The following is a 22,978-nucleotide window of genomic DNA, read 5'->3' as shown; positions in this document are numbered from 1 at the left end:
AATCTTCTGGCACTGGGTTTTATTTTAGACACTTTCTAGACCCTGTTTTGGTAATAAATTAGCCATTGAGTGCTTTCCATGTTCAGAGCCATTGGCATTGCCTCAGTGCTTGCCCTGTCTCTGAAGTCTCACTCTGTGAGTAGGTCAATTGGGCTGAGCAGTGGGAGATACCTCACTATTAGGATCAACAGGTGCCTTTTGAAATTCCTGTTTCTGTGGGAAATCATCTGCTGGGTAGAGTGTGGTTTGCTTGTGTTTTATGCTCTTTGTCCGGCCATTCAGTGTAGAGAAAGTATCACCCCGCTGTTGCTTCTGCTTTGGTAAGTACCACATGGAAAGTCGATCTCCAGTTTATTCCTACTACCAGCCTACAGTGACTTTGCTCACCTCTAGACACCCAACTCTACCTGACTGCCAGCTGTCTGAGTTTTTGTGAGTACCCAAGGCCTTGCCTCGTTCTGTGAGCTTAGTTGCATCACTGCCACACAGTTGCAACATCTCTGTGTCAAGACATAGAGGGAAAGGTTCTTCTGCAGTGGGTAACCCCAGCTCACTCAGCTCCTACAGGTTCAGAGGATGTTTTGTTTTGTGCCATCTGAGGGAGCCAGCATCTGTAATCTGAAAACTTGCTACACTATAGTTATAAGGTTTACTTCTGCTGAGTTTTCCTTAGCTCTGTTGTGTGATGCCATATTATTCGGGACCTCTACTGCAGTCACACTTTGTGGCCAAATTCACCCAAATACTTGCTGCTGCTGACTGCATAGATTTTAAGTGTGCTCCTGCTCATTCCCCTGCAAAGTCAGTCTTTGATTTCCCCCTGACTTTACAAGTAGCCAAGTCACCGGTCGCAGTGACCATCTCTAGCTGAGATTTAGGTTCCCCTCAATCTAACCTTAACTCTCTGGGAGTGTTTTGGGAATCGCAGTCTCCTTCCATTACCTCAGACTTAAAGGAGACCATTTCAGCCCTTACAGATGTGATACATACTACTCTGCATCTACTCAGAATCGGCCTGTTGTCTCCAGTCTTGGTTTTTTTTTTCGAAGTCCCTAAAACTGCCTAGACCCTACTGATTAAAAACTAGACAGCTCTGCCCTTTGTGGCTGGGAACCTAAACCGACATTAAACAACATGCCTTTTCTCCAAAAATAATGCATACACACCCACTACTCTATGGCCTTGTAATTTGTTTTTCATGAAACTGTAATTTTTTTTTTTGCCTCCTTATAATTTCCTCTATAACTCCTGCAATTCTCCCCCCCCCCCCCATCATTTCTGTTTGTTTTGAATAAGCAGTGCACATTTTTTGCAGTCATGTGCACTGCTCTATGTACACTAAAAAAACCCATAGAGAATGTACATAGCTGCCCCCCAACAGGAAGTCCGATCACAGCAAAACATATTGGAGATTTGGAGGAGTCTGAGTACATTAGAAGATACTCTTTTGAGTTAAGAAAACATACTTGAAAATATTTTTTTTCTTTTTAAATTAAAGTTTACTGTCAATTAAATCTTTTAAACTGTAGCAGAATGGGATAAATCTATCGAAAGTGTTCTCTCCATTGCTGCGGTGAACCCCCTTCTGATTGCGTGAGTCTGGAGTCCTGCACTTGGCTCAGATTTGATTGCTTGCAATAAGCACCTTAACCTATTCCTGTATGGGTCTATTGTCCATACAGATGAGCAGTTCACTCTGCCATCGCTCTTTAGAGCTAACGTCATTATTATAATCAAGGATATAGAAGGCCAGAGCAATAACCTTCGACAGTCTAAGTAGAGGTCAGCGGAGTCCAATAATTCTTCACCCACTTCTGGAGAATGCATACCTAAAACCACCAATCCTGGCTCACTTGCAACTTGCAAGCCTGGAAACAAAAAAACTGCTAAGCTATTAGAGAAGCCTTCAACATTAAGGTGCACCCCCACATTTGTAAGTCAGGGGAAGGTTGCTAAACCTTTCAGGTCCTTGGGTACTTTGCCCTTTAGATATTCGGATGCAGAGAGCTCCTCTTTGGGTTTACGGGCTAACCTCATGCTTCCAGCATTCTCTTCAACTGCTCACCTTCAACTTCCCTGTGCCACTGTACAGATTAACACACCTCCCCCTACTCCCTTTGGGTCTCCTCTAGCCAGAAATTCTTGCTCTAACTCCTGAGTCAACTTGGCTTCAGGAGCTGTTTTACACCCTGGCCACTGCAATTGCCTCACGGTAATCCTCTTCTCTTTGGGCATGTCGGGTCATCAGTGGTACTTGGTACTCATCAGTGTCATTTTTCAGAGGGACGTTCTGGCCTGTTTGGTCAGTTGGAATCAGGAATGGTCATTCCCCAACCTAATAGGGCTCTAACTCCTCTGTTTCCTGCATACCTATTCTTCCTCAGGGTGTTGACTTCAGTGTCTGTCCTTTTGCTTTCTCATTGCATCCCTATTATGGGGGTGCCACAATCAAACAAGCTCCATGGGTCCTGGTGCATGGCATTTCTCTGGTGGTCTAATTGCTTGCAAGTGGTTTTGCAGGTATCGGTGCTGGACCTGCCTGTTACCTATAGGTGAAGTTAACCAGCATGACTCTTTGATGGAGGGGTTTCAGTGCATGTCAGCCCTCTTACCCCTAGCCATCAGCCAAGGATTTAACCTTCTCTCAACTCTTGTCTTCCCTTCCTCTTCTCCCCTCACTTTTCACTCTGCCCTGGCCTCTTTTTCTGCTGTTGTAGGTTTTGTTCTTGAACAGACCTATGTGTTCACCACCAATTTTAGGTAGTTCCTGATCACTCAGTTTCCCAATCAAACAGCTGATTAGGACTTCTCCCCCCATCTCTGGTGGTTTCCTTTCATTAGAGAATCCTTGTCTCTTGAGCTTCTCTCTGAACCTCCAAAACAGTTGCTTCCTTCTGCATCATGGGATCCTTCCTGGTTTGGACATGGCTGGACACCATCTAGGTATCTAGGTACTTGTGTCTTCTTCTCCAATGTGGAACAAAAGTCCTTCCTGCATCAGTAGAGGTAGTTGGGATACTGTTTTGGATGGCACTGTGAGTCTTGGTCGTGCCAGGGTTGATTCTCTTATGGGAAATCCTCTGGAGGCCATTATTTCCAGCTGGTACTTTCTGGACATGGAGGAGACGTTCAATCACTAAGGTGCATCTCAGAACCTCAGTGTTGCAGGTGAAAAACATTGTAGATGAGCTCCATATCACCCTGTGCTGTTTGCAGGCAGAACAAACCAGTCTCCTACTGTAAGTGGATGGCAGGTCCAGGTTGATGGTAGGTGCATATGAACAAGTCCAGGCGGACAGCAAATGGATGGCATTGCGGATCTTAGTCCTACCTGGGGATCACCTTTAAGGGTGATTCACTGGAGGATAGTGTTTCCCAACCAGTACCTTCTGGACATAAAGTAGAGGTTAACGTACCAAAGTGCAACAAAGGTGTCAAAGGAAGGCTCCATGTCACCCTGGTCCAGGTTGACAGCAGGTCCAGGTGGATGGCACTGTGGGTCTTACCCGTGCTAATCCCCTTAAAGGTCTGGAGGCCAGTGTTTCCCAACTGGTAGAAAGGCGTCAAAGGAGGGCTTTGTGTCACCCTGGGCTGTTTGTGGGCAGAACAAACTAGTCTCCTGCTGCAGGTATCCTGTGACAAAAGCAGGGAATTGCTCACTAACTCCATGGGACCTGTCCACCTGAAATTTACCTCTTCTTCCTTAGCTGATTCACAGACTCATGAAAAAGCCCATCTGGCATGTTTTTTTTTTTTTTCACAGTAAAAAAACTTTCAGTTTTAAAGTTACAAAGTATCAAAAAAACAAAAGTTTAACCACAAATCATAGTCAACATACAAAAAATAGTATGCAAAGATTTTCAACATCTATACAGACCTCACAGAAACCATAGCTCATGACATTTTGTTTGCCCGTATTAAAGGAGCAAGCATCCTCTAGACATTTTTAAACCCCGGAGAAATAGAAGAGGGAGGGAAGGAAGGGAGAGGGGTAAGAAGAAGGGAAGATGAGAGAGGGGTGGAGGTTCAAGTGGAATCTATCCATGCAGACCAGATTTTGTCATCTTTGGCCAGACAGCCTCTGCTCGTATATGTCAACTGGTACATAGGAAGAGTGGATCTGACAGCCAGGCACCAGTTGTTATAGCATGAGGAGAGTTCCCATTTAACAAGAATTTTTCTTCTAGCGTAGTAAGATGAATATAAAAAAAAAGTAATTTAGCATGTTTTTTGAATTGAAAAATTGTCATAAATACCTAGCAATAGTGCAAGAGCATTTGGTATTAACAGTAGCTTAAGTAGTGTCAAAACACCTTGTGCACGACCAGAACCCTCTCCTAAAGTGCTATGTGATGCTGCTGCTACCACCTACTATGTGCGCTCACATCTAAATGTCACAAATGTCAATAATATATAAAAACGAATATTACAAAAAATAGTCAAAATGTGGATAAATGCAAAAATTTGTTGTACAGAAAAAAATTACAATAATAATAATAATAATAACACCACCCTGGTGCTAATAATACTCCAAATAAAAAAAAAAAAAAAACAAGATAACAGTGTAAACAATCACAGTGGGTGAAATACAATTGAATGTAATCCCCTCAGTGCTACCAATTTGAATACACTAAAATATTACATATGTGCATAAACACAAGTCCATATATCCAAGTGCTGGAATGTCCACTTCACTTGTGCCGGCCTCTCTGCCCTTATATAAGCAATCCCGAAAATCCATGATACACTTGTGGTCCACCTTAATGTGCCATATGTGCTACCTTTCTTATTGGACCCATATAATTTATATCATATAGGTCACACGTAATGCTTGTAATCCCTCACTTTGCATCATAACTGGAATCAGCCTCTTTTCCTTAACAGATCCCTTAACAGATCCAGCTTATGTTTCCATAGTGAAGAGTGATACTCCCAGGGAAAGCTGCAAAATTGCCAGTGGTGCAATACTGTTAAAAACAACATACTCCTTTATAAAAATTGTAAGTACTCACATGTAAAAACTAATGGACAGCATTGTATTGACTCTCAGTATGGATCAGGAAACCTGCAATTCATGGTATCTCTCACCAACTTTCGGTTTCGATCTGTACTGGAAGTGATGTCGCCCAACTCTGCCTGATGTGTTGCATCATAGATCGCATGATTTCTTTAGAGATGATCATATTTTTTACTTTTGAGTGCATACAATTTTAAGAAAGGAGTATATTGTTTTTAACAATATTGCACCATTGGCAATAATCCTTCTTTCCTTGGGTCACTCTTCTTTTTGAAAACATGCCGGATCCCCCATTTGAAGGATCTTACCCTGGGAGGTAGAGAAGCTGCATCCGTTCATAATCCACAGTGAGGGATTGCAAGCCTGTGTGACCTATATGATATAAATTATATGGGTCTAATAACAAAGCTGAGCACATAAGGCACACTGAGGTGGACCACGGGTATATCACCTTTATTTGGGATTACTTATATTAAGGGTGGAGAGGCCTGCATGATTGAAGTGGACTTTCCAGCACTTGGATTTATGAACTTGTGTTTATGCACATATGTAATGTTTTATTGTATTCGGATTGGTAGCACTGCAAGGATTACCTTCACTTGTATTTCACCCACTGTGATTTCACTGTTATTTTTGTTTTTTTGGAAGTGTTATTAGCACCAGGGTGGTGTTATTATTAATATTATTGTATTTTTTCTGCTGAATTATAGTAGGAACAACAGATCGTGAATTTATTTAGGTTCAACAAATTTTGCATTAATTCACATTTTGATCATTTATTTTTTGTAATATAATAGAAGAGTGGTATTGTAGAGCAGCGCTACACCAAATTATTAATATTAAAGGTAGCTTAAGTGCCTTGGACAATCTGATTGCAATTTGATTCAATAATCAAAAACCTGAGGGCCACACCATGTGATGGAAGGTGTCAGTGGCACCTGACATTTGTTGTAAAGGGGGGGCGGGGAGGGCCGGTTTGATGTGATGTAGCCTCTGGCTTATGTAACACATTCTATGTAAAAAAAATTTCATTTGGACAAATTTGTCCTTAGCATAGATCATGAGTTTAGTGTATTGAGCGATCACTTCCCCCACTTCTCCTCTGAAAGGGAAGGTATATTGTTCTTCCACTTCTGGAACAAAGAAGTGACCATGTACTGTTTGTTACAAGGTGAGGAGAAATTGAGGTGAAGGGTTTAGTCAAGTCAGAAGCTCTCAACAAAGGTTCTAAGGCATGGGTGCCTATAATAAGGCTTACCTGTAAGTAAAATGAATATATTCACCCTGCATGCAGCCAGTGACATCACTGGCTTTTGCGCTCTAAAAGTCCGGCATACCTTGCCGGAACTTCAGAGCTTTGTGCCGGAACCGAGGGCTACCACGCGCATGTGCGGGAGTGACATCATTGCAGCTCCAGCCAATCACATAGCCGGAGCTCAAGAACCTGGAAGAAAGACAGGGGGAACATGTCAGCCCTCTCAGCGGTGACTTTACAGCACTGGAGGGCTTCGTTCCAAGGTGAGTATTTCATAATGTACTAGTATGCCATTGCCTTGCAGTTTTTTTTTTGAACATCCGTGGTTTACAACCGCTTTAAGCATGAGGTTGATTCTCTCTCTCTCTCCTCCTCCTGGTCATGTTGTCAGGCCCCCCCCCCCCCCCGCTGCCAGAACACACCGGTCAGCGCTCTCAGCCCTTCACTGAGAAAGTTCATCGGGCTTCTGTCGAACCGGCTGCCATACTGCCGAATGGCACCCAGTTTCTATTGAACTGGGCCGATACTGCCTGATATTTTGCCCGTGTGTATGGCCCTTTAGTTGAACTGCTTTTGGATATCCCATTAATTTATGACTTCCTCTGTCCCTCAGTCGGTGAGAAAATATTTTTTTGTTTGTCAATGACCAATTCTCCTGTAGGTGGCAGTATAACCTGACAGTAGATGACTCCCTGTGTCCCATAATGAACTCCAAGAAAAGGCTTTTACAGTAAGAACTGAAAAAATTAAATTTCTAAGAACCCCTGGAACATTTTGGAAAAACCTGTTGATCCTGCCAGTAGAATCATTGGATAGGCACTATATAAGGTGACAACACTTTTCCTTCTACGGTGAAATCACCCCAGCATTGTCACTTTTTCTGCTGCTATAGCTTCTTAGATGTTGATACTTTTGATCTGTGATTAGCCATGCAGCTCCACCCTCAGCCCTTTAAATGTACAGCACATTGCTTTATTTACAGGAGCTTTTGAGAAATGTATGTAAAAGCCATGTTCAGTCCCTTCTGTTGCTACCAGCCTTGTCTAACAGAGTGCAGAAGAAATCCAGCTTGCCAGCTGAGTTTACCATTCAGATCATGTCAGTTTTCATTGGATTGCATTGAAAATGCCTCTTTATCACTTTGAGAGGAAATAAATTAAAGGCTTTAGATGCACATTACAGCAGCCCCAAACCTGGATTATACGTTTTGTACAGTAAGTAGTTTCACAAGGCTTTTCCCAACCGAGGAAATGTTTTAGTTAAAACAAAACTATAGATCAATATAACACTGCATAGTTTAAACCTGCACGCTTCCCTCTTGCTGATTCTGATATGTCACATTTGGTTTTATACAGTTTTTGTACTCTTTGTTGTGTGCCATCACCATTTGTTGTGTGCCATCACCATTAATAAATAAAGAATTAAAAAAAAAAACAAGAAAATCATAGCTTTGGTCTTTGTGCCATGTCCTCATCACAGGGCCTAATAATTAAAAATAAAAACATGGTTTTCATTACTCGGGGGTGGGAAATTACCCTGAAAATATAGACACCAAAATCACAATAAGGATTTAAATCAGGATAAAGTGTATTGTCTGAACTAGATAATAAATGGCTTGTGTAAAGTAATCACATAAGGAATTCTGCAGGGTAAAGAGTTAATGTCAGGTGACACTCACTTATTGTCATATGTGAAGAAAACAATAAGTCATTACACAAATTCCGCCAGATAAAGCAGGATATCTAAAATATTAGCTCACAGCAAAAACGAATAAAAGGATGAACCCATGTAGACAATACATAATCTGTAAAAAGTGTCAATGCTCAGACTAAAGAATTTTAAAAGGCCTCACCCTTAAATTATGAAAAAGTTAAGTGCCTGTTATTGTTCATGGTTATAATCTGGTGACATTCCTTCACATATATTGTAGTCAACAAGCATGCAGTTTTTTTTAGCTAGTTGAAAATGTTTTGTTCATTTAAAGTATATGTTGTCAGTACACAGATCCATATCATATACGTAGTTCACATATTTTGGGGGAATTAAGTGATTGCATCACAATTAATGGTAGTGCAGGATCCCTTTGCCAGGCATATGACATGCAAAGTGCAGGAAACCAATATTTAAAATAAAAATCTACAAATCTACACATATCTCAAGCCAGCTAGATGTCATACCCAAGCAAATTTACACCATCAGAGCAGTTTCATTCAAATAAAGGCTATATGCATACAACTAAGCATGATGTTGTTTATGGTGTTTCCTGAAGGAGTCACACCAGTCCGAACCTCTTTAAATTTTCTGCATTAAAACACTCAGAAACAATGACAGTATGCTAATTATAGGGAAAGTGTATGCATTATGTTTGCAGATACTACAATGTGAAGCTGTACCGAGAAAAAAAATTAAATGCCATGGTTAACCTGGGCAGTTGTAATAATTACTTAACCAAAGAGATGTTGGAATTCTCATGTAATGAACGTCCCCATCTCCTGATCATTTATGTCTTGCCTAAAATACTTAAACTGACTTCACTGTCGAAATTTAGGCTCATTGTATCTGCCACAGGATCTGTGACACAACTGCTAGCTCGGCTCATAGACATTTACCATTATCCAAAAGGAAATTGCCTGCATATAACCAGTACACAAATTAAATTTGGAGAGGCTTAGACCATATTCTGCATTCAAAGAAAACTGGAAGTTGATAACTATAGACATCAAATCTCTGTATACCTGCTTACCTAATGAAGCAGATTTACAGGCAGTAAAACACTTTGTCAGTATCTACAGTTGGGGACTTGTCAACAATTCTTGTTTGAATGTCTGAGTATTGTGCTTGAGAACAACTATTATGTATTTAAGGGGGAAATATATGCAGTTCAGCTGCCTCTCATCTGCAAACTTATTAGTTGGTTAACTTGAAGAACATGATATTTACGTCTCTACCATATTCACTGGGAGTGTTTTTGAGCCAGAATTTTTCCCAAGCTGTATTATTTTGTTGATGTTAATATCACCAAAGGTACACTGACCATGTCTATCGATTCCAATCTGACTGATGGGAACAAATTATTACATTAGCACAGTGCACACCCACAACACCTTTTGAAAAGCCTAGCTATCCCACAATTTGCTAGGGTTATACATCTCTGATGAGACTGACAGAATCCAAAAGTTGGACAGTTTGTGCTAAGTATTTTTAGAGCATTGATATCCAACCATGATCCTTGGTCAAGCCCTGTTTAGGGATTTAGCTAAAAACAAGGGACTTCCCCTAAGATTAGGGACAGAAACATGGTTTTACAAAAGTTCAATTTGTTGATTTGAGTGTATTAAATGTGCAACACTGTGTTAACTTAATATACTATATCATACACATTTGAAAGTACCATCTGTTTGTAGTCAGAGTCTTCACTTGGAAATGCGATAGTCCTAACTACCAAGACCTGAGGTGTGCCTTGGCCTGGCTGGTCAGTATGCCTAAAAGAGGGCATACCCTGAATGAATAAGTATGAAATGTAAATGAAATGATGAAAGAGTGGGGGAACGGGTGGGTGGGAACCCAGAAACTAAACCAGCAAGGATCTGATGGAGGAGGAGGGATATATATAGCCCTCAGACTCCTCCTACAAATGTAGGCTAGCCTGCGGCCAGCTTTCTAACTTGTAGTCAGAGTCTTCACTTGGAAATGCAATAGTCCTGACTACCAAGACCTGAGGTGTGCCTTGGCCTGGCTGGTCAGTATGCCTAAAAGAGGGGAAAAAGGGACACAAAGTAGGTGTGATGTGAAGTTGCAATTAAAGGCCAGCAACAACCATCAGTCCAGAAAATAGCGAATGCCTGGATGACTATGAAAAGGGGGGTTGTGTATGTAACTTGCCAAACAGGAGGATCTCCAGCGTCCCAAGAACCTGATGATAAAAGGGGCCTCCTGTCAGGACCTACTAAGTTGCCTCTGATCTTGACGAATACCCAGAAAGGGGTAAAGGATATGAGCCTGATTGGAAAGAAACCCGGTCATGAGAACAAACTGTAGTGGTGAGAGGACGCATGGGGAAAAGGAAGAAAATAGCTGACCAGAGGAATATAGCAGAGAAGGACATGTACTGAATCTGACACTGTACTGTGGTATGGTAATAAAACCACCAACCCCTAGCTGACCATCTATACTAATTATGGGGAAATATAAGTGAAGTAAAAGAGGGACTGCCTAGAACACTAAAATGGGAACTGCGCAAAGGTAGGAGACCGTAATCTGACACACCATGGAACCTGGCTGTTCACTGGTAGCCGTGCCAAACAGAGGTTCCATAACTAACTCTGAATACGCCATGACCTGGCTTAAGAGGGTGAGCTCCAGAAAAGGACAGACTGACAGGAGTTGTGGGGACCTGAAATGCTGGTCACCTGAAGGATACTAGCTAGTATTGGCAGATGAGGCCAAAAAGCAGAGGCAATATGCAGAGAAAGCCAGAGACATAACCTACGAACCTTCCCCCCTTGGTAGACATCCACGGAGAACTCTGAATAAAGAACAATAGGCCAGGCCGATCGCCTATGACCAGGCTTGCCCCCAGTACCACATGCCACTGTGAAGAAAATCCAACATCACCTGCCGGCGCGCTGAGAAGAGCAGGAGACGGGGTCACAGCTGGCACTACCGCCCTAGCCGAGCGGGCTAAGAACCCTCCATTCCGTCTAACAATGTAGCCAGGACGTATAGAGCGCATTAAGTACCGCATGAATCTGGGTTGAAGAATCATGCATGGAAACATGTACTGCGCTGGTGGATGGAAGAGGTTGGGACGATGTAGGGAATAACCAATAGGGCCAATAACTGGATGTGAGCCCTAGCTAACAGAAATGCTATGACAGGAATGATACAAACGAAAAGCTACGACAGAACAACAGAAACAGGTAGCAAAACAAACCCTCAGGGCTAGTGTACCCACAGACTGTGGTGGGTAGACGTACAAGTGTAATGAAATGAACGTGCATCGTATGATGTATGGTATGCGGGCGAGAAGATAGTGGATGACAAACAATTAAAAATGAAACCTCAGCCCGTATGGATCCGTAGGCGTGACAGACCCTGGATGTGAGCCCTAGCTAACAGAAATGCTACGAATGAAATGGAACGACAGGAATACTATGAACAAATTGCTATGACAGAAAAACAGATGGTAGCCAAACAACCCTCCGAGCTAGTGTACCCACAGACCATGGTGGGTAGATGTACAAGTGTAATGAAAAGAGCGTGCATCGTATGACGTGTGTTATATGGGCAAGAAGATTGTGGGACAACAATCAATGAAACGAAACTTCAGCCCGTATGGATACGTAGACATGACAGATCCTGGATGTGAGCACTAGCTAACAGAAATGCTACGAATGAAATGCAACGACTGGAATACTACGAACGAAATGCTACGACAGTGAAAACAGACAGGTAGCAAACTGAAAACCCCCAGGGCTAGTGTACTAAGACCGTGGTGTGTAGACGTACAAGCGTAATGAAATGAACGTGCAGCGGAAGATGAATGGTATATGGGCGAGGAGATTGTGGTGAACAATCATTGGAAACAAAACCTCAGCCCATATAGATCTGTAGACGTGACAGACACATCATGAGATGTGAGTACTGCTAACTAACCCAGGTGTACCAAGAACACTGAAGGAAAAAAGGTGCGATGACATGAAACAATGAAGATGAAATGGCTATTAGTGTATGCTGTGGCTGTACGGCACCGTCAAGCTATGACAGAACATGCTGGACATGACCGCTATGAAAGAAAACGGACAGAAACGCTAGGACATGAACGCAGACCATGCTGACAAGAACTGCTTATGACAGAACATGCTATGACAGGACCACTGGCTGGACCCGCTCTGCCTGGACCTTGCAGTGACTGGACCACGCTGTGACCGCACCAGCTATGACAGAACGCGGCGACTGGAACACTATGACTGAACACCTTGTGACAGCACCTGATGTGACGATGCCCGCTGACAGATACGCTATGACAACCCTCCTCCGACAGAACACTCTGTACAGGAATACTATGACTTGACACGCTGAGACAGACCACGCTAGGACAACACCCATGTGATCGAACATGCTACGACAGGAATGCTGAGACTTGAAAACGCTGAGACTTGAAAACGGTATGACCGAAATGCTATGACTGAAAAAGCCTGTGACAGAACCTGCAAAAGCGGAACCGTTGTGACAGAAACCGCTGACCATAGTGATAACGTGCTATGGCAGACCTGCTGACAGAACCGTTGTAACAGAACATGCTGTGACTGAACACACTATGAAAGGAACACGGGCAAGGAAACGTGGAACTGAACCCCCCAACCAGCCCCCCTTCCTAGTACCGCCTTTGGTGACCCCCTTACAGCTAGCAGGAAAAAACATACCACAAACAGACCTCATGAACTGTTGACCAAAGAACCCTGCTAGTCAGCACCCCCTCCCCCCTGGATGATCGTGGTAGCTACCAAGACCTGAGGATATGTATACGAGAGCTACAGTTAGCAGCCTGGTACAGGCATGGGGAGGTCATGCTAACAGGTAGTTACCCCAGGAAACTGACTAAAAACTTGAAAGCGAAATTAAACCTGTTTGATGAAACGCCGAGGAAACTTCTACGGCCATCAGATGCAAATGCATCAGATCCCAAAATAGTACATACCCGCGGGATGGATTGAATGGCAAATATGCATTAGAGCAGTGAGAGAGGTGAGTCGCTCCCCCCCCCACATGAGCACCGGGAGAAGCGTGCGGGCAGCCCCCTCGTGAAACTGGATCCGCACGGGTTGAGCTGGCAAGCGCTACATATGTACATACACTTAGACATATGGTCTGTACACCTCCACCCCCCTCTGTTCTGATGCTGATGAGCCCACATGAATCCCGGGTGGTCAAAGAAGACAAAACATAAAAGTAAAGCAAGCGATGTGTTTGTGGTTGGGCCCTCCCTATACGTTGCCAGCCATCCAGGTATTGCCAAGCCTTGCTTGCAATGAATGTGCTCTTGTATTAAGTTTATGAATTGCCATATCATTACCACAAAAAAGTGCCGAGCAAAGCGAGGCCGTGCCCGAAGCGTGGCGAGCGTAGTGAGCCCGCAAGGGGCCCTGTTACAGGCGCCGTGTACAGCCGATTTACAACCATTCGGCTTTGGCCACTTCCGCCGGCTCGCACTGCGCAAGCGCCGTGCCCGCGCAGCACAGGGGGGTCCTCACCCGCTGAGGGGAACCCCCCCGGCAGAGCACCGGCTGACCATCCCCTCCCAGCGTGAGCACCAGGAGGGCGGCTCCCACGTGGAGCCGGATCTGCACAGGCAGAGGAGCAGACAGGCGGCCGATCACCCCCCCAGTGTGACCACTGGGAGGAGCGGGCGGGCGGCCCCCTCATAAAGCTGAAGCAGCCCAAGGAGAGGAGCAGATGGGCAGCCGAACACCCCCCCCGGCGTGAACACAGGCAGAAGCGGGCGGGCGGCCCCCTCGTGAAGCCAGATATCCAGTGTGAGCACCGAGAGAAAAAACGCTGCCGCAACCACTGTAGCAGCCGACCGTCGCTCCGCAATGGACCCAGAAGTGACGTGAAACGAGCCAAACCTCCACCCCCTTCTGACCATCCCAACCCAGAAACTAAACCAGCAAGGATCTGATGGAGGAGGAGGGATATATATATAGCCCTCAGACTCCTCCTACAAATGCAGGCTAGCCTGCGGCCAGCCTTCTAACATATCATACACATTTGAAAGTACCATCTGTTTAGGTCTATAAACCCATCAAAACACTACAGTTTTTGAAGAACCCTATCCCAGTCTCAAGTACAGTATGTGAGAACCCCCTTCCGATTCTTATGAAAAACGGTGTTACAAATGACACACCTGCAATGTATGTCATTCCTTGGTATGTGGTGATTACTTTACACACCTACACAAGAGAAACAGATATCCCATTAGGAAATATCTGAATTGCAACACCGAATACTGTGTTTACAGGCTAAAATGCCCATGTACATTGACGTATGTAGGAAAGAGAATAGGCCCTTCTAAGCAACGCTTTAGCGACACAGAAGCCCTGTGGTCTAGCTCAATTTTTGAGACATTACCTTGGACCATATTTTTGTGTTGATTGTTTAGACAGTGATGCCTTGCTTGGATCATTGTTACTTTTAGTCTTTTTGCCATCTTGGTATACTTCCTTGTTGGATTGGGCATTGCCAGGTGACAACATATGGGCCAATTTCTTTTCTATATCCCAGGATAATTTTCCTGATCCCAATTTTCACCCTTTTTTTCTGATTTTTTTTTTTTTTTCCTTTTTACCTTTTTCTCCTTTAGCATGTATCCATTTATTTGATATCTTTCCTTTTGATTTTTCTTTCATATGCACTTTTTCACACAATTTTGTGTTCCACCCATTTTCTTCTCCAGAGCATTTGCCTTTTTTTTTTTACATGCTCCTTCCACTCCCTCCTAGGATAGTGTAGCATGTATGCCTTTAGTCCGTTTCTCTGTCTGAGTTACTGCCCTGCAGTAGTGACGGTTGGATCTGGCACTCGACTGCCCAGCATAATTGTTTGCCCTAGTGTGCCCAGCCAACAGTTCTAGTCTGCGCCTGGAGCCCAGAGCCACTGATTCCCACTGCTTTTTTTTTGTTAACAGTGCTGGGACAAATGGCCATTGTCCCTGTGACAAAATGGCACCTTGGACTCCAGTGATTAAAGTAGACCTGTTGCTAAACCTACAATTTAACATAAAAACATTTGTGATATCACAGCGTCCTTTAAAAAAAAAAAAAACACTTTTTACTTTTGAAAAGCAGTCCTTGAGCTCTACTCAAATGACTGAACCTATACAGATTCTCTTCCCCATAGCGATTACTCCCTAGACTTTACCTAGTGAGATAAAGCAGCACCTGGCTGAGCTGTGTAATTATACACTCACAACCAAAAACATTAAGATTACTGAATGGGCACCAGGATTTATCCAACCTCATCATTTATGGGTCAGCATCGTAGTTTAAAGTAGATGCTGCCCCCAGATGATGCTTGAACAAAGATAAGGCTGGCCTTCTGGGGACAATGGCATTGTCAGGGAATACATTGTATTCTCTTTGCAAATTAATAAATACCTGCAAGTATTAAACTTATCTATTACTAAGCAAGCATTGACCTAACCTAAAAAACAACACGTCTAGATTGTGCTAGATTATTTTTAAAATGCTTGCACAAAAGATTATTTACATTAACATGTTTCACATGTATATCTAAAATACGGTAATTAGAATAAAATTCCTCTTCAAGCAAATATGGCAATAGGATATAAAATATAGATCTCATTCTGAAATATTCTTGCCATATAATAACAGTTCTATTTTTCCATTGTTTTTCCAGATCATCAAGACCAGAGTGCAAGCACATGGAATACCCATGTCGTTATAGTAGTCCTGAAGCTCATACCCAGATGTGTATACCTTACCGTGTTTTTGCCCCAGATGCACTTTTGAATAGGTGTAAAGAGTTGCTGCTTCCTTTACTATGTCATTGCTTAGAAGCTGCTTATTCTGTGGTGGGTGTTCATCCATTCCCAAGGCTTGATGTTCTCATAGTACCACCTAATTTCTCTAGTTTAGGAATGGCAAGGTAAGCCTGTTTACACCTTTTTACTTATTACTTACTTATTTTACTTTATATAATTTTATTAATCTGAATGTAAGGAACTATGTGTTTTTTAACTCGTAACATAGTATCTTAATAGTGGCTTTCTTCAGAACTGGGTGTAATATTTAATATGAATTTCATGTGTTAAAGAATTATTGGTAGGTGAAAAAAACAATTCTCTAAAACCTTTGCCAAAAGGTAAAATGGGATAGGTAAAATATTTGTCTGCAAAGAAACATATTAAGGAATCAACTTGTATACTTTTTATTTTTCTTAAAGTGTAAATTCATTTACTAAAATCTCATATGAGCTTTAACATGTTAATGTCATTTAAGGTCATTTTAAATGCTTTCAAATCTAAAGCTTTCATTCAAATAACACCTGGTCATCATGCCATCATGTTCTTAGTTCCTCTTTCAGGGTGACAATTTTCTGCCTGTCTTCAAATTGTTTACTGTGTTGTCACCCTGACACAACCTCCTAGTGTAGCCTGCAAATTACTGCACCATAGCACATTGCATAGGCATATTCTGCTGTTGTTACCTTTTAGGTAATGTTCCTTGAGAAAAACGGTGTAGTTCTTCTGGATTGCATGTATATAGATTAGAAGTGGCTGCAGAGGATAAAAAAGGTGAAATTTGTATTTCATTATAAAAGACAAAACAAAAGACAAAAAAAAAAACACAAAGTTTACGATCAACTGTTTTTTAGACAATGTTATTCATTTAGGATTTAAATCTTTAAGAAGCTTTTATTGAAGGCTTGAAAAGGCATTTACAATATTTAATAAATGACTTTATGTTAAAAAGAATTCAGATTCTTATTAATCTGTGAAATATTTGGCACTGATCCTTAGGAATCATACTGCTTTGCAGATATGAAAATTAGATTGTCTAATTTTGTCTGGTTGTTACTGAACAGAGACGAAAGGACATAGAAGGGCTTATTTAGTAGAATGTGTAATTTAGTGATTTAAGCCTGTGGCTGATTCAGAATCCAGCTCTAACTACTGCCATTATGTAGATTTGGAGAAATCATTTTATCTGCACATGTTCAACTCACCCATCTGTAATTGAGTTTTGTAACAATGTCCCTTCTCTTGGACGTAGCAAGGTTAAGCCTGTGAACCCTTCTGCACCCCGAAAAGAACAGTAGTAATCTTTCTCTAGCTCCATATGCTCAAGTTACACTTAATCCTAGCTGTTTGCTATATAACCATGTTCCCATATGCTTGCAATCAGACATGTCAGCTGGAAAATCTGTTTTCCTGATTAAAGAAGAAAATGGCAGGAGTGTTGTTTATTTACTCCATGTCATGTCCTGAATTCTGACGAGTAACTGTTTTAATGCTATAAATGTCACTGAAATCTTAACAGTAGACATACTACCAGTTAGGCTTTTGATCATTTATTTGTGATTTGCAGTCTAGCAGCTTAAATTTCCTTGCCATTTCTTGTGTCTAGGTCTGTGAAACCCCATTTTTTAGTTCTTTTTATGCCCTCTTCCTGCAGCTTTATTCTATACTTTACATATTTCAGTCTTTTCACTTACAAATTACATTTAACTTGAGACTTTAGAGCATAGTATAGGGACACATTTACTGTATACAAAATAAAAAAAGAGGGTGGGAATAGGATCCAAGGTGTCCTTACCTTCAATGAAGCAAAAGAAACGAACAGTGGTTTAACCTGATTAATCTTTATTAGAACAATTATGTAGAAAAGTGTACCATTGAAGGGAAAGTATATACAATAGGGAATTACACGCAGTAAAACTGACAACGTTGTCAATTTAAACAGGCATGCCCATGAGCTCAGCCATGCCAACATCATCTGCCCGTGTCAATCACCCCAAGTCACTTATTGGTGTAACTTATCACAAAACGCATATACACATCGGGCGAGGAGAGTTCTGGGAAACCTTGGTGGCACAGACTGGTACACAGTATTATGCTTAACCGTGGACCTCCAGACTTTCTATATGCCCTTAAAAATGTTGCATTAGGTATCTACAGTGACAGTAAATGCACTGATCATCACAGATAAGTAAATACAGCTTTTAGGCTGGTAAGTATCCCTGCTAATTAGTAGTATCTGTCTGTGCCACCAAAGTTCTCTAGAACTCACCTCGCCCGATGTGTATATGCATTTTGTGATAAGTTACACCAATAAGTGACTTGGGGTGATTGACACAAGCGGATGGTGTTGGCATGGCTGAGCTCATCCGCATAGGTTTTTAATTGACAACGTTGTAAGTTTTACTTTGTTTAATTCCCTATTATATATGCTTCCCCTTCAATGACACATTGTTCTACATATTTGTTCCAATAAAGATTAATCAGGTTAAACTGTTTGTTCCTTTTCCTTCATTGAAGACAAGGACACCTTGGGTCCTATTCCCACTCTCTTTTTCTATTGTGGCTGCCTCTCCTGTTCTCCTGGAACGCCACCTGATTAGGTGAGTCTGTAACCTGCTACCTGATTTGAACAAAAAATTACTGGTCATCAGGATGCCGCCAATGGTGTTATATCCTTTTCACATATACTCTATAGTTAATATATAATTATAGGTACAGGTATAATACTTATATCATAATTCAGTCACCAGTAGCCTTGTCTTTTTCAAGATGGCAGTCAGGTGAGTCTCTGAAAGCGGAGTTAAAATCTTGTAGCCTTTACAGCAAAGTAAGCTGCCATCTTTGCCTCTGTTTGATCTACAGTTGCCATGATGCTGCACATGTGATCAGTTATGACACCAGCCATTTGATGGTTTTACAGCTTGGTTGAGTGCATAAGCAACTGTGACAGTTATCATTTATAGCATGCCTTAAATGTAACTCTTTTGGGAAACCATTAATTCGGTTTAGTTCCATATTATGGTTTTCATTGGGACATAAATATCCGCCTTGACATCTGGTTCATCTAAAATTAATTATGTGAGAATTTACGCACACACAACATTCATTGGCAGTTTAAGATGAAAAAAATGATCTGTAATTGGTTGTTACGGGTTAATATCACCATTCATTATTTACTAAAATAGGACTCCAGCTGGCAGCCTATCCGATCTAAAATTTAGAAAATTCTTTCAACCGGGCTAGATATTTTAAATTTAAGAATATCCCCCCCCCCCCCAAGAAAACAAAACAAAAAGAAACAGTGGTTCTTCTTTGTTAACATTGACAGGCAGGTTTAGGTGGCCATAGAAAGGCATTTGGTTCCCTAAGGAAAACAGGTGTAGGTAAATTTATTCATACACAAGCAAGTGCTAGGATCTGCTATAATTCTAACCTTTTGATGACAGTGGTATATTGGCTGTTGATGCTGTACTGCTAATCCTATACTCTTGTACATGGAACAGAATTTGACAATGCAGATTGGAAAGTCTCCCTGTTTGGGATTTTTTGACCTCCTTGCTGCTCACAAGGATGTTACAAATGGCCTTATAATCACAAACGATGCCAGGAATTGAGAGCATTGCTTGCAATAATTATTAATGCCCAATATTTGACTATATATATGTGTGTCTGTGTACTACTGGTCTGATTGTCAATGCTGTGTTAAGTTAGATATAAGAATAACATATCATAATGCCATGGATCTTGAAAACAATGTCCACATCAATTTAAACTTCTTCTAGGTAACCAATTCTGGGAAGTAATCTTTTACACCACCACAAATTATTTCGTCTCATTTTAACCACTTCAATACCTTAGGGCGTCATATGACGTCCTTGACTTTGTGAGGGCATATCTGAATGATGCCTGTAGCTACAGGCATCATTCAGATATCATTATTTGCAGGCAGCGATTCTGTGCACGATAAAAATGATCATAGCGGCAGTTCCACCACTTGATCGTTCTTATAGGCGACGGGAGGGGACGTCCTCCCTGTCCCGCCGCCATCTGGTGCTTCTCCGGGCTCTCCCTGGCCATCGGGGGCCCGGAGAAAGAATTGTCCGGCGCCGGATGACGACGATGGAGAATTCCAGTGACCAGATGGTCACCAGTCATCTCTATGACCGTCCCCGGAAGTAAACAAAGCCGCAATCGCGGCTGTCAGCATGAGATCGGTGGAGGAGAGATGTGGGGTCTTATTGACCCCGCATCTCCCCATAAAGAGGACCTGTCACAATAGATTCCTATTACAAGGGATGTTTACATTCCTTGTAATGGGAATAAAAGTGATTAAAAAAAATGTAAAAAAAGTGTAAAAATAAAAAAATTAAGTAAAAAAAAAAAAATGAAAATGCCCCTGTCCCCAGTAGCTCGCGTTCAGAAGCGAATGCACATGTAAGTCCTGCCCACATATGTAAACGCTGTTCAAACCACACATGTGAGGTATTGCCGCATGCGTTAGAGCGTGTGCAACAATTCTAGCACTAGACCTCCTCTGTAACTCTAAACTGGTAACCTGTAAACATTTTCAAAACATCGCCTATGGAGATTTTTAAGTACCGAAGTTTGGTGCCATTCCATGAGTGTGCGCAATTTTAAAGCGTGACATGTTAGGTATCTATTTACTCGGCGTAACATCATCTTTCACAATAAACAAAAAAATTTGGCTAACTTTACTGTTTTGTTATTTTTTAATTCATAAAACCATTTTTTATTTCCAAATAAGGCGTTTAAAAAATTATTGCGCAAATACCGTGCAAGATAAAAAGTTACAATGACCGTCATTTTATTCCCTAGGGTGTCTGCTAAAAAAACATATGTGATGTTTGGGGGTTCTGAGTAATTGTCTAGCAAAAAAATGATGATTTTTACATGTAGGAGAGAAGTGCCAGAACAGGCCCGGTATTGAAGTGGTTAAAGACCTAAGTTTATCTACTGGAACACTTCAGTTTTTACACATTAAAAATTCCAAGAGAAAAAGCCCTAAGGAATAAACTCACTTACCTTTGTGAATAGAATCATGTTTTTAAAATTTTACTTGCATGTGATTGGATATATGTTCCGTTGTGAATTTTCACCACATTCGTTAACCACTTGAAAGATTTAAGCCCCTTCCTAACCAGGCCATTTTTTGCGATAAAGTACGGCTTTACTTTAACTGACAATTACCTGGTCATGCGACACTGTACCCAAATAAAATGTGTGTCCTTTTTTTCCACAAATAGAGCTTTATTTTGGTGGTATTTAATCACCGTTGTGGTTTTTATTTTTGTGCTATAAACAAAAAAAGACTGACAATTTTGAAAAAAAAAAACAATATATTTTACTTTCTGCTATAAAACATGTTCAATAAAGAAATGTAAAAAATAAAATGTCTTCATAAGTTTAGGCCAATATGTATTCTGCTACATATTTTTGGTTAAAAAATCCCAATAAGCATTTATTGATTGGATAATTTTATTTATTTATTTATTTATTACTAGTAATGGCGGTGATCAACGACTTATAGAAGGAATGCAGTATTGCGGCAGACAATCAGACACTGACACTTTTCACATTTTTTTGGGAACCTGTGACACTAATTCAATGATCAGTGCTAAAAATATACACTGTCACTGTACTAATGACACTGGCTGGGAAGGGATTAAACATCAGGGGCGATCACAGGGTTTTTTACTGTGGGGGAGGTGCTTGTACTAGGGGAAGACATGGATCCATGCCCCTGCTTTGCAGGAACACAGGTTTCATGTCTTCCCTCCTGAAAGAATGGCAATCTGCCTTGTTTACATATGTAGACTGCCGTTCTGCCTGTGTACCGAGTGATCGGCGGGTGCATCGAGTCCGCGGTGTCCACACATCGGCGCGCACTCGCGCCTGCTACCCGGAAGTGCAGGATCACGTGTATATATATATATATGTGATCCTGCACACAGCGGCCGCCCTGTAGCAGTAGAACTGCTATAGGGCATTTGCTAAGTAGTTCACCAGTGAATATTCCCTTTCAAAGTGAAAATCCTCTTGGAAAGTGAACATTATTAAATCACATCCTGCTAGCATTTTTTCTATTGTACCAGATCAAAGTAATTTTCGTGTGCATGTGTAGGATTTATATAATCCGAGCCCAGCCAATAAAGACAGACATAAGGCAGGCCATAAATTACTCAATTCTTTTCCCTTCCATCACGGGTGGAAGAAAAGAAAATCGATTGATTCCCCCTATTAGCAAATTCAGCATTGATGGGGGAATGCCTCCCACAGAGCTATTGTTTTCTGCAAGCGGGAGCCTTCCCGGCCAGCAGAATACGATGGTTACTGCTAGTGGCTATAGCCAGTGGCAGTAATCGTATGTAGAAAAATCCAACAGTCTGGTTGTATCAGCCTGCCCATGGAAGGATCAAAATTCGTCCTGTCCCTGTTGAACCATCCGAATTTCGAACCATGTATGTCCGGCTTAAGCTCCAAACCTGTAAGAAGCCCAGTAGAAGATGTAAGTTCCAGCGACAAGGGAGAATACAGAGATCACATTGCTGGAAAAGAAAACTTTGCTAGGGAACTGTACCCTAATGTGCAAATATGCTGAACATACTTGCTTAATATGACATGAGCTCCTGGGGGCCCCAAAACTTTTAGTTCTGCTTTAAAGCTGAACATTTAGTTAAAATGCGTATACAGCACCAGTGTTAGGATATTGAGTGCAGATATCTGGCAACAGCAGGGGTGACCAGATCTGTGTGCTGACTTTAAGAAAGCTGGATTTCATATTGTGTATGAATAAAGTAAGATATTACAAATGAAGCAAACAAGGGGAGCAGATATGAGGTAGCAGGCTATAGGATGAAGGTACTGGAACAAAAATGGGAACAGAATCATGGTTGGAATCAGGATCAAGGTTAAGAGGAGTAACCCAGCATCAGTAACCAGGTATACAGTATGGCAAACAGGCAAAAACACTGAGGCGCTGAAGGAAGCTGAGACCCCATTCACACAGGGGCAACACGACTTGCAGGTCGCCTCAGCGAGGCGACCTGCAAACGACTGCCCGGGCGACTTGCAAAACGACTTCTGTATAGAAGTCTATGCAAGTCGCCCCAAGTCGCCCCCGAAGTCGTACAGGAACCTTTTTCTA

The 22,978-nt window shown here is 41.8% G+C and overlaps 1 protein-coding gene across 2 annotated transcripts in view; it reads left to right on the top strand.

Moving 5' to 3' along the window:
• Nucleotides 1–22,978, top strand: part of AOPEP (aminopeptidase O (putative)) — a 615,981-nt gene that overhangs the window by 104,126 nt on the left and 488,877 nt on the right. For both annotated transcript variants that reach the window (XM_073633214.1, XM_073633224.1), the window contains one exon: nucleotides 15,690–15,938. In XM_073633214.1, the coding sequence (XP_073489315.1) occupies nucleotides 15,690–15,938 (249 nt within the window). The remainder of the gene's footprint in view (nucleotides 1–15,689; nucleotides 15,939–22,978) is intronic.

The sequence above is a fragment of the Aquarana catesbeiana genome, linkage group LG01 (genome assembly GCF_042186555.1).
Source record: "Aquarana catesbeiana isolate 2022-GZ linkage group LG01, ASM4218655v1, whole genome shotgun sequence".
NCBI classification, from domain to species: Eukaryota; Metazoa; Chordata; class Amphibia; order Anura; family Ranidae; genus Aquarana; species Aquarana catesbeiana.
The sequence above is the reverse complement of the archived record's forward strand: the minus strand, read 5'-3'. Positions and strand labels throughout refer to the sequence as shown.